Source organism: Sceloporus undulatus, chromosome 4 (assembly GCF_019175285.1).
Source record: "Sceloporus undulatus isolate JIND9_A2432 ecotype Alabama chromosome 4, SceUnd_v1.1, whole genome shotgun sequence".
Taxonomy (NCBI): domain Eukaryota; kingdom Metazoa; phylum Chordata; class Lepidosauria; order Squamata; family Phrynosomatidae; genus Sceloporus; species Sceloporus undulatus.
Genome location: NC_056525.1, coordinates 62,175,611 through 62,187,946, shown reverse-complemented (window position 1 = coordinate 62,187,946; position 12,336 = coordinate 62,175,611). Strand labels below are relative to the sequence as shown.

Below are 12,336 nucleotides of genomic sequence, written 5' to 3'. Positions count from 1 at the left end.
TTTCATAGGGTTTTCTTAGGCAAGGAATACTCAGTGGTTTGCTAGTTCCTTCCTCTGAAATATAGCCTACAGAACCTGGCATTCTTTGATAGTCTCCCATCCAAGTACTGACCAGGTTTGAACCTGCTTAGCTTCCAAGATCAGACAGGATCAGGTGCCTTTAGGATATTTAAGCCTATAGCTGTATATATTTGTATCTGTATATGTGTGTTAATAAAGATGTGGTAGTGCTGAAAACAAAATGGCAACAGGTATAAGATGTCTCATTAAAACACATTAAATCTAGATGATATAGTGTAGACTTGCACTGAGGTCCTAAAGCTAAAGACCATGTTATCTTAGTGGTCCTCTAGAAAAACGAAAATTACTACAGGGCTGGTTTAACCTTGCACAGGATGGTGTATTCTCTTTTTTTGACTGCTTCTGGAAACTGTAGGTGCAGGGCAATATTGTAGGACAGCCGTCTTGTCATCAGATGTCCAACCACATCATAAATACCTATTGGAGCAATGGGTAAGGAAGGCAGACAAGAAGCCTTCAGGCTATCTAAGTACATGAACATGGAGGAAACAAATGTAGGGTTGGTTTTTTTTTTTGCTTAATTTTATTTCATTTTGTTATCTTGAGTCAGATTAGGAAGGAGTAGGTAGTGAATTTAACCCTGATCTCTTCATGCCCAGTTGCAACAATCGCAGCTAGGGTCAAAGACAAGACCGGTCTGGCAATGCTGCAGGAAGGTCCTTCCGTTCACACAGTGGTAGAAGCTGTTCTTATTGGTTGGATCTGGATAAAGGCCTCCAGCTCTTCCAGCGCAGAATCCACTCCCACCAGAGCTGCTTGGGCTTCCACCGGAGCTGCTTGGGCTACCTCCGGAGCTGCTTGGGCTACCTCCGGAGCTGCTTGGGCTACCTCCAGAACTTCCGCTGCCACTTCCAGAGGATGGTGGAGAAAAAGGCTGGGAAGGAGCTTTGCAACCTGGCGGAGAAGCAGAAAAGTATGATTCCTCTCTCAAATAACCACTGTTGCACTTGACCTTTCTTTTCTTTTAAAATAAGGATTTTATGCCATTTTGGGCTTGACATGGATAATTCTAAGTGCTTGTATTTGGACCATGCTATAAAGAAGGTCAACCATGATTATCTTAATTTTGCTTTCCTCCTTTTCATAAAGTACAATCCACCTTAATTCACCTCTATGCAGATAGACGAAGGTCTCAGCTGCGACTCAGTTGAAATACATACACATACAGAATGGGGAATTTCTAACTTTGTTCACTACAAAGACTTATGGTTTGTCATTCTATTCCATCTTTGCACAGCCAAACATAGCTCATCTGTAGCCATAATAGTTCAGGGTTTAGTTTAAACTTTAAAGGATCTATCCAAAGTGCTGAACTCTAGCTCTGCAATAGGTTCAACTTCTTCAATAGTTATTTTAAAGTTCAGTTTCAAACATACCACATTAGCTTCAAACGTATCACATTGACATGGATATAGTCTAAATAGGCTAAACATCAACTGACCTTTTTCCTTGAGTTGAAATATGTATTTTAAAATAAGCAATAGAGGTGGCCTAAGCTTATGCTGATGTCTATCCAGCCACAAACTTATCTCTAAAATATTAGTCATTATACTCATTTTGTGGGCTTCTGCTGCTGAGACAACCACCACCACTACCACTGCTACTTACTTGCACTCTGCAGTCCAAGAGCATTCTTCAAGGTGGTGATCAGGGGGTATTTGCCCTGGTTGCAGAAAGTGCCAGTGAAGTCATCCAAGTCAAGGGACCAAACCATGGCACCTGCAAAGTTGTTCTTCTTCAGCCACTCAGCCTAGCAGAGGCAAAGAAAGAAGCTCAGTTCAGTCCATATTGCACTGAAGAATGGGAAAAGTACTTCATATTGTTAGTTCACCAACCATTTCTCTCATACCTTGATGTTGAAACTCTTGATGTTGTCATACCCAAGCCACTCATTCCCTTTGTAGGCATAGGGCACATCTTGAGGACCATCCCAGGCTTGTGTAGCTCCATTTTTCAGGAAGGTGCAGATCTGAAAGAGGCAAAAACAAAATGAAAAGATGATCTTCTAAGTCATCTAAGGTCTCCTGTCAGTTAGTATTTCATAATGCAATTTGTGTAGTGCAATGGGGTGAATTGAAAAATATTCCTGCACAAGTCTATATGGTTATATGGCTGGGCTTTATAATCAAGCAAGTCCTTGCTAACTGTGTAGTGACCTTCAGTTATTCTAAATTCCTCATTACTCCAAACTGTCATGCATTAGCCATATTAAAGGTAAAAGGTAAAGGTTTTCCCTTGCCAAGATTGTCCAGTCATGTCCAGATGTAGGGCCTGTGCTCATCTCCATTACTAAGCTGAAGAGCCAGCATTGTCAAAGACAACTCTGTCATCATGTGGCTAGTATGACTGCACAGAACGCTGTTACCTTCCTACCAAAGTGGTACCTATTTATCTACTTGCACTTTTACATGCTTTCAAACTGCTAGGTTGGCAGAAGCTGGGACTAGTGATGGGAGCTCACTCTGTCTCACAGTGCCTGGGTCTTGAACTGCTGACCTGCTGATCTTGGAATCATCAGATATTCACTTGTACTGCATCTTTTCTGAACTGTGCAAAGGACTGCCTTCATGCTGTCATGTGTACAGGAAACTGATGCATACTATTTCTACCATGCCATGTATGATCCTCAGTTGACACAGATGGCTAATTTTCAATCAAAAACTCTTTATCAAGTTATCTTCTGTGGCAAAGCAATTTTATCTTCTTTAACAATGCTGAGGAATTCATTAGTGATTTATATACTAATAAATAATCACTCAAAAATAAACAATGTTTCTGAAGGATCATCAATAAAATACTTTGATTGCTAGTTGTCTCAATAGATATGATTCTGTATTATTAATAAAAATGTACTAACCTCATAGTAAGCCCAGAAGCCAGATTGTCTTGTGTAAGGTCCAGCAGGCCCAGGCCCAGATGTGGGGGCACCAATGGCAGTATTGGATGGATTGCTGAGGATGAAGGTGTGTCCATAAGTTGGGAATCCAACAATGAGTTTCTCAGCTGGGGCACCATGGTTTTTCCAGTAGTTCATGGCATACTCCTATAAAAGCCATACTTGTGTTATACTCTATTTCCTATGTGGAATATTGATTTTTGAATGCCTTCAGTTTTTCAAGTGTTACATCATTACAGGCTTTGAAGAATCCTGTTGCATACTTTCACCTCATACTTACAATGTTGAAGTAGATATTGCCACCAGTATCAGCAGGACCTCTGTACAGAGGGCTGTTCTCTCCAGTGTAACCTTCCCAGGATCCATGGAAGTCATAGGTCATCACATGGAAATAGTCCAAATACCTGTGGGTCAATTAAATGCATTTGTGTCCTACATACTGTTTGACTGCTAGTATGAAAACCCAGTTGTTTAGACCCCACATTACAAAAGGTGGTTCCAGATGAGGCCTGATCATGCAGTAAATATATTGCAATCACCCTGTCTCATACATGGAATTGTATAGCAGATACAGGGATCAGAAACAAACTTCAGTGGGTAATCCTTCTTTGTTTTTCCACTATTTTTACCAAACTCCCGAAATTTGTTAAAAAAAAAAGAACCACCATACATTCTCTTTTGAGTCTGGCAATACATACTGTATTATCATTTAGACTGATATTCACTAAGCATGTTGGTCAAGCCTCTGCCAGTTTATTTATGCTTTTGTCTAGGGAAAGGAGATCCTTTCATTTTCTCCACATCCTCCCCATGTGTCGAATAGCAGCTGATGAACTGAAAGGGTGCAGTGCTGTCTCCCAGGTTGCTAGATGTGGAGTGTGCCTAGGCATTTTCTGGCTGTTCCTGTATACTGATGATGGAGGAACAATCTTTGCCCCTAGTATAAGACTGCTCCTTCTTCCTCATGTGCAGAAGGGCAGCTGGAATATGTCTAGTGCACTCCTGTAGCCAATCAGTGGTGGTGGTGGGGATGCAGCTGCATCTTTTCAGTTCTCCAGCTGCTGTTTTGCATTCAGGATGAGGAGACAACATGTGCAGGTACAGAATTTCCTCTTCTGCAATGTCCCCCCAAAACGTATCCTGCCATGACCTGGTTTCTAGACTTACTGTATAGTTAGACTCATAAATACATGCTTCACGCTGCAAGTCTTTCACAGGCTCAGCTTATTAATCAAAACAGAGATGATTGTTGTGACTATATTTGGTTATGTATTGCACATGGGATCACTACAGTTTTTACTCTACATCTTTAGAGTTAATGTCCATAGCACTGTCAATATTTCTCTGACTTTTAAAACTAGTGAATATGGGAGATAGTAGTTGTGCCTGTATCCTTTCCTTCAGTGTCCCTGGACATCGGCACAGGTTGCAAAGCACACTATAACCTTAATTATACTCTTAAGAAAAGCTTAGTGCTAGTACTATTTCTGACTCCATGCAAATGCTGACTTAATATTTCACCAAGACATTGATCAGATTTACCAGGTTGGCTTTACATTGTTGCTCATACATTGTACAACTGGCAACCATTATGGCATACATTATGTGGTCTTATAGTACATTAATCCCCAGAGTCTTTGGATCTTCATCCATGCAGATAACAAAAGGCAAGTGTTACATTTAAAAGGCAGAGCATTTAAAATTTGAAATCACTGTACTTACTGGCCAAGCTCAGGAATTTGGTAGCCGGACTCAATATTGGAAAGTCCAGCAGCAACAGCAGCAGTGACCATTAGCCTGGGTTGGTTTGTTTTCTGGGCTTCCTGCTCAAAGGCTTCCAACATTTCCTACAAGATAATAAGGGAGAACTCAGAACTCTTGTTAATGCCGATATTCTGAGCAAGTTGGTTTTACTGCTCTAGGATCCTTTACTGATGATCTCCCTATCAGTTGTAGGCAAAATAAAAGTGCCACCGTACTCAGAATATTCCTGTTTATTTGAGAAATACAGTGATATTTGATTATTGTATGGTAAAATAAAAACAACACTAAGTTATTTTTAATTATTTCTGTTTAACATAGATCTGTACTTACTTAAGTTTAAGTGAAAGGTTTATGTACTGTTTTCATTGCCCCGAATTCAATGTTCTGATAGTGTCTGACTACTAATGCAATAAGACTTTCTCCCCACACCCCAGCGGCCCTCCATGTCACTTCCTCCAGGGGATTACCCAGCCCTCCAGAACAAGGTTTGAGAGTGCAGAAGGGACTGCAAGGAAAGGGGGGATTTTTTTTTTTTTGGTGGGGTTTTTAGGCTATGTGGCCATGTTCTAGAAGAGTTTATTCCTGATGTTTCGCCAGCATCTCTGGCTGTTGTCTTCAGAGAATGCTTGCCTGGAAAGGAGTTGAGTGTGTGTGTGTGTGTGTGCGCGCGCACACACACACACACACACACTGTGTGAACCTGGGAAGGCAGGATTACTCCCTCCACAATTCCATTGGTGGAAGCAATTCTGTTATTGGGATCCATGTTGGATCCTGCCTTTGTTTCTCTCTCCTTTATAGAACAAGCAAAGGAAACAAGCAAAGTTCTTTGTGACAGCAAAACTCTAACCTAAACCATAAGTTCCAAAATAATGTTTAGGGCTGTCACCTGTTCACAGAAGTTTTTTTGGGGAAAAAAAACAAAAACTGCAGTGGCAATTCAAGTCTCAGTGAGCATCTCAAGATGCTGAAAAATCAGAGTTAATGAGTAAATCCCTACTGAGATTCAGCTTATGGATATTTTATGGCCTTGTTTAAGGGGCTGTACAAAGAATATGCATACATATGTAAATACATGCAGTTCCTCCAACTCCAGGGCCTGGATGAGTAGCTCTTCCAATTCTTTACTAACTCCTATGTCTCCAGCTGGCCCAAATAGGTCTATCAAGGGGTACCAGACATGGAAGGGGGCAACTTTTGATTGTGGGTCAACAATTGACATGTTTGGGGGAAGGTGTTGGTTGTGGGTACCAGCTGCCAGGACATTTGTTTTTCAAACAGGGCCTGAGCCCATTCTCAGTGGCTCTGGAGCTCAGGCCCTGGGGGAAATAAGAAATAGACAGTTACTTTACCTTAACCAGGACTGTAAAGAGGGACTTATCTTGAGGAGTGCTGCCTCTAGAGCCAGGGTACTCCCAGTCAAAGTCCAGTCCATCAAAACCATATTGACGCAAGAATGTGATGACAGAATTGATGAAGGTCTGGCGGTTCTCAGGAGTGGAAACCATTGCGGTGAATCTGAAATATGGTTATAATGGGTAGATTTAAGAGAGTGGCCTACTTTTTGCCTGCATTTTTGCTAGTAATGATGGGATGGGGGACTAAGGGAATGCTTCAAACTTACGGTGCTGTTCCAAAGTTCCAGCCTCCAATTGCCAGAAGAGTCTTCAGTTCTCCGTTCCTATAATGGAAGAGATTACACAGATGAATTCTAGTCTCTATGGCACATGTAACTGCAAATCAGATAATGACTGCTTTCATAATCTTGAAGCATATTCCTATGGCAATTTATTAATTATTCAAGAATGAATTATTTCCTGTTCCTGGTTTTCAAGGCCAACAGATAATCTGTCTTGAGCAACTAATGTTCAAGTTGCACAGATATGAAGAAATTCTTATTCCTTTGGTCAAAATGGTATCAGATTTGAGTGACTTCAGTTCTCATTAACAACTTCTGGCTCGCTACGGACAGCCACCTGTATCTCATTTCTGATAATCTGCTTCCTTATTACTTTGTACATATGTCATGAGTCCTAAACCTTCAAGCTCTGACTAGTATGAAATCTATTTTCCTAGCAAAGCACATTGAAAATATGGATTCAAGTAACACAACAACCCATACTATAAAATTCTGGAATAGTCATCATGGGAATTCAAGAGCAATTTTACCCAGCTTCTGTCCAGAGAGCAATATTGTTCCTGTTCCCATTAATTTGGCTGAGCATAGATTTAACTGAACACTTGCTTTGAAAAGTGACTTACTAGCATGTTAGAAGAAACAGAATGGAGAAAGGGGTATCTCTTATTCATAGACACTTACTGGTTTTTCAAGCCATTGAAAGATTTGTAGAGGGTGACATCATTCCACTCAATGGTTGCAATCTCATTGTTACGCATCCCAGCAAAGGCATAGATCAGGTGAGTACACAGGCAAGGGTCAATATTGTCAGGCTTATAGCGCCCAAGGCCTGGTCTGTATTGGCCCCAGTTGGTGAAGTAGCATGATAGCACATAGGCAGAACCTATAAAAATAAAAAATAAATAAAAAGAAAGCAGAAAAGAAAAAAAGAAAAAAAGACAATGGAGACTTTATAATGAATCTTGAAATATAATTAGGCCAGGAAGAAGGGCTGGTAGAAGATCTTGGAATATACTGTATTTTATTTAGTTATTTGAAGAGTGTGAATGTGTAAACCAAGTCTTAGCAAACATGGTAGAAGAAATGTTTTGAGAAATTCAATGTTCTCCTCCAAAGAAGAGGATGGGTAGCCTAGCACAGGACAGAGACAACCTGGATCTCAAAGGAGGCTCCTTTTTGTGTTGTTAATGTAGTTTAAATTTTATTTCCTGGACTTTACAACTCTTTGTCTCCCAGAGCCCACATGGCCAAAAAAGAGGAATGGCCTCTGCCTACATGGATATCCCTCTGTATCATCTTAACAGAGAACAGCTATAACAAGAGCTTGACAAAATGTAGGCCTGTGGCTCCAAAATTGTTTGATTTTTAACACCTTTGCCTGATGAAAACCCAGTGGAGCTTCAAAAGCTTGCATCATGTACTTTGTGTATTTTGGGTGGCCCAATAAAGATGTCACTGTTTTGTTTTGTTGTATGGCCAGTACAGTTACCCCTATATGTGTACTGCAGATTTTGTAAGGCATTACAGTAGGCAGAGAAGCAGAGCCATCTCTGGCATATATGGAAGGAAGAGTAACCATTTCAGATTGGGGTGGACAATTTCAGAAGGTCCAAGGGCCTTTTTTTGCCTATAGAAGCACTGTGAACTGCAGTAGCCCCTGAAATGTACCAAAATGATGAATAGTGAAATCCTGAAGTAGTTGGAAATTTACTCCCAGATTTTATAAGGGTTTGGGAGATGATGCCTTATATTACAAAATCACAATTCTTGGAAGCTTCCAGGGCAGAAAAAAGACCCTAACTCCAGAGGGATGCCGCAGCCGCTAGACCACGCAACGTCCCTCTGGAGTTAAAAGAACCCGGTTTTTCCAGGTTCTTTTACCACACCCAGGTTATGTCATGAGTGCGCCAAAGACATCTGATGGTTGTGACATTCACCTAAAATTAGCAGCAAATGGTTCACTCGTGACATAATGGACGCGCTATGACGTGCAGACACTATGCGTCTGTTATGTAAAAATGGCAGTGGCTGTGCGGACGGGATGCCCACCATCAGGCCATCACTATTACATACTAGGGTTCTGGACCGTGTGGTTGCTGTGTGGTCCGGAACCCTAGTATTGCCGCCGCCATGCCCCTTTCAGCCCATCTATCTCGGGCCTTTGATATTTTTTTGAAAAAATCGGGGCATGTTTGGTAGGGTGGGGGTAGAGGCTGCAAAAATAATGAAGGTAGCTGTGGCCCATAAGCCACAGAATGCTTGAAAATATCATTACTTCTGTATCTTTCAGTGTTCTTATATATGCAGCCCTGACATCAGACAGAGGGATGGAAGAGCCTCAGGCAGTGGTTTTGGGATATCATGAAAAAAACAAGGTTGTATTTTTGACTGCCAGGGAGGAAAAATTGTGCTTGCAAGATTTTCTGCCTCAACTACCCAAATAATTTGGGGAGAGCTAAACCTTTATTTTACTGTTTTGAGTGAGGCTATGTTGCAATATTGAAAGAAATGACTACACTTGATTTTATAAATATGTTTACTAATATTCCCAATATATTTACACACATACCACTTTAACTATTTTGTTGATTTCCTGTTATAGATGCTTATTAAAATTTGAAATCAATTTAAGAGTTGTGTTTTATCAAGAATAGTTAGGCATTTTGAATTGCAAAAAGAGGAATAACAGCTACACTTATGCCTGTTATAACCATTACTTTACAATTTATTATTACAGGCCCACAGAAAGCTACTGTTAGCTTTCTAATCCACCATTAACTACACTGCTCTGACCAGCATTACCACTCTACTCTGACTGGCAGTGGCTTTCCTAGCTTCAAGTAGGTACCATTCCCATCTGTGGCTGCTACCTGAATTTTTAAAACCAGGGATTAAGTTAGATGAAGACCTTCTGCATACAAAATATCTGCTCTACCACTATGACTCCACCCCTTCTTACAAAGCAAAGGCAATAATACCAAGTATATTTGACTGATATATCACCCCCACCCAAAACTTGGCCAAAGAGTTACATATATTCTAAGAACTGAACTTCATACCTATTTGTGCATTGAGCAGGAGTACCAGACCTATAAAGAAAAAGAATGTTATTAGTAAATTGTGTTAATAATGTTCCCACCCCTGACAATATAGAATAGGCCTAATTCCAATTGCTAGTCTGAAATAAAGTAAATCTATTCCTGTCATGGAATTTAAGTGTAAACTTAAAACATTCAGCAATTGATTCAGTATGTCCACTCTTCTTGAAGTAAGCCCACTGAATTTAATCTGTTATGTGTACATTAATCTATGTAGGCATATTAATAATAACACAAACCTACATCTGGTTGTTATGACTGGAGTAGATCTATTCAACCGGTGGGATTAACCTATGTGTTTACTTACTATTCAACAATTGATTGTTAGGTTTTCTCTAATTGGGAACTAAGGTGCAGTACACATGGCGCTAAAGTGCCATGCTAGGGTTACAGGACCGCGTGGCAACCGCACAGTCACTAACCTTAGCACATACTGGTAGCGCAATAATGGCGGTGCCCTGTGTACACGGGCACCGCCATTATGATGTAATGGACGCATAGCATCCACACGTTGCACCTTGCCAGTTATGTCATGAGTATGCCATTGGCTCACTAGCGATGTAACTGGCGCAGAGGAAGAAGAACATGCTTTTTGTGGGTTCTTTTTCCTCTGCAGGGTAGCCGTGTGGTTTGGCGGCTGCAGCTTCCCTGCGGAGGAAAAACAGGTGCCAGCAGACCGCTGTTTTTTGGCGGTCTGTACTGTGCCATTCTGATAGGATGCCAGCCATAGGCTACTGCTACACTGCAGATACCGCTTTAACTGTAATGGAATTGTGAGATTTGTAGCTTGTTGTAGCATCAGAACTCTCTGATGGTGAAGGCTAAATATCTCACAAAGCTACAAACCCCAGAATTCGATAGCATTGAGTCATGACAATTAAAGCAGTGTCAAACTGCCTTAATTCTGCAGTGTAGATGCAGCCCTAATGTATGGGCTCTAAGTTATAGCAAAGTGGAAGTATAAAGAAATTCACTTAAAATTGGCCCATTAAATTATCTGGTTCATTTCAATCATGGGTCTACATTCAATCTCACATGAAAAACAGTAGCACTGGGAACCCTGTAGTGTTGACAGTCTCTTCTGGAGGATTTCCTAGCCTGTTGGAACAAGTTTTTCATATGTGCAGGTGGCTGCAGGATGGAGTGGGGAGAGGCATTGCTCCCTGCCATGACCATTGGCAAAAATGTACCATGGTTTACTGCTCATGATTTTGGATGAAAGCATTTTGAATGAACATCTAGAATAGGAATTTTTTAAAAAAGAAATTGAGAAGTAGCTTGTGGATTCTATTTGGAACAGGAATAATTATTTGATTCTACAGTGCTATGGCTAAAGATAGCCATAGATCACACTGGCTTTTTTTTTTGCTAAGAATTATTAATGGATTTTTAAAAAAACCCAACAGTCTTGAAATTCATTGAGCAGAGAGCTGAAGAGAAAAGGTTCAGTACAGTGAGATGCAAATCTAAAAGATTTTAAGTTTTCAAAGTACTGGAAATAATCTTTCCTTTGAAAGAATTTAAAGAATAAACATTTTCTTACTGCAATACAAAACAAGAGGAAAGAAGCAAGGTTACTAGTTTTATAAGATTATGCAATCAGCAAAAACCATAAAAGAGTGAGGATAAATTTCATTGTCCTATTCTGATTTATAGAGAACATTGCCAGCCAATGTGGTTGATTGTACGGTAAAGCAGATTTCACCCTCTTTTTTTGGTGGGGGAGATTATTCCATTGAGTTAATTAGGACTAATTCTCTTTTAAATACTAAAGCATTTATGAAATACTAGTGACCCTACATTGCAGAATGAACCAACAGAAGAAACATAGTCAATTATATGAGAATCATATTGATACTTACCGGTAAGCAAGATCAACTTGGCCATCTTTGCCTCTGTACTGATTCTACACTATTCCTAAGTTACTTTTATACCCCACATTTGCCCTTTTACCATTTTGGTGCCTTGTGACCAAAGACATCTGATAGTTGTGACATTCACCTAAAATTAGCAGCACACAATGAATTCCAGTACAGGTACAGAGCCATGGAAAACCTGAACTCAAGAAAACATTCTTATCAATACTTTTGTTTTACCAGTGGAGTTAGACTCCTGGCAGACTAGATTGTGAATATAGATTATAATTCTATTGCTCTTTTAATTCTGTGCTGACATATAGAAGTCAGGACAGTGTGTTTGCCATACCAATTCACATTTTTATCATGCTTACAGATGGAGAATAAATAATTTGTTATATAACCCATCTAGCTAGGTCGTCAGTTATTTCTCCCAACAATCTGTGCTTTCTGAAAGACTAGAATTGTTCAGAAAGAAGTGAGGATATATGTTCTTCTGGCTTTGACATGAAGGGACAGTAAAAGATCTGGGGAACTTATTGGACACCCTTAGCCAGAAGAGCCAGTGGTGAAGAATGAAGGGAACCACAATTCAGCAGCATCTGGAAGCTCATAAGTTGCTGACACCTGTTCCCAATGGACAACTAAGGTCCAAAACACATTGCATAAATAATCCAGTTGGAGACCACTTTAACTGCCCTGGCTCAGTGCTAGGGAATCCTGGGAAATGTTGTTTATTGTGGCACCAGAACACTCTGACAGAAAATGTCTCACAGAACTACAATTCTCAGGATTCCCTAACCACTGAGCCAGGGCAGTTAAAGCAGTCTCCAACTGGATGATTTATGTGGTGCGTTCTGGACCTAAGTCCTATTCTGATTTATAGAGAATAAAACATAGATTTGGAATGAATATTTACTTGATTTCTAAAAAAAATAAAAATAAATCCTGCATCTTTTGTCTGGAATACAGGGTGCCTCTCTGGTCTAGCCTTAGTAAATA

General features: G+C 40.2%; 1 protein-coding gene across 4 annotated transcripts; it reads right to left on the bottom strand.

The window, feature by feature from the left end:
- Nucleotides 1-670: 670 nt before the first annotated feature.
- Nucleotides 671-11,365, bottom strand: LOC121928693 (acidic mammalian chitinase-like). Of its 4 annotated transcripts, none has more exons than XM_042463767.1 (12): nucleotides 11,341-11,365; nucleotides 9,440-9,469; nucleotides 7,062-7,263; nucleotides 6,366-6,422; nucleotides 6,094-6,259; nucleotides 4,700-4,824; nucleotides 3,258-3,381; nucleotides 2,939-3,124; nucleotides 1,931-2,050; nucleotides 1,690-1,831; nucleotides 910-975; nucleotides 671-867 (listed from the first exon to the last, which is right to left on the bottom strand). In XM_042463767.1, exons 1-12 carry the CDS (start codon nucleotides 11,363-11,365, stop codon nucleotides 671-673), a joined length of 1,440 nt encoding a protein of 479 aa, XP_042319701.1. The 4 variants fall into 4 exon arrangements, with proteins under 4 accessions (XP_042319701.1, XP_042319703.1, XP_042319702.1 ...); XM_042463769.1 differs by having other exon boundaries at nucleotides 919-975; XM_042463768.1 differs by lacking the exon at nucleotides 910-975 and having other exon boundaries at nucleotides 671-905; nucleotides 1,686-1,831.
- Between the last annotated feature and the right edge of the window lie 971 nt (nucleotides 11,366-12,336).

Bases quoted from the DNA above. Each gene is read 5' to 3' on its own strand.
- LOC121928693 (XM_042463766.1), bottom strand. From the start codon at position 11,365: ATGGCCAAGTTGATCTTGCTTACCG. The intron at 6,423-7,061 runs GTAAGTGTCTAT...CTTCCATTATAG, and splicing joins TTCAATGGCTTGAAAAACCA to GAACGGAGAACTGAAGACTC. The intron at 4,825-6,093 runs GTAAAGTAACTG...ATTATCTTGTAG, and splicing joins TCTTTACAGTCCTGGTTAAG to GAAATGTTGGAAGCCTTTGA.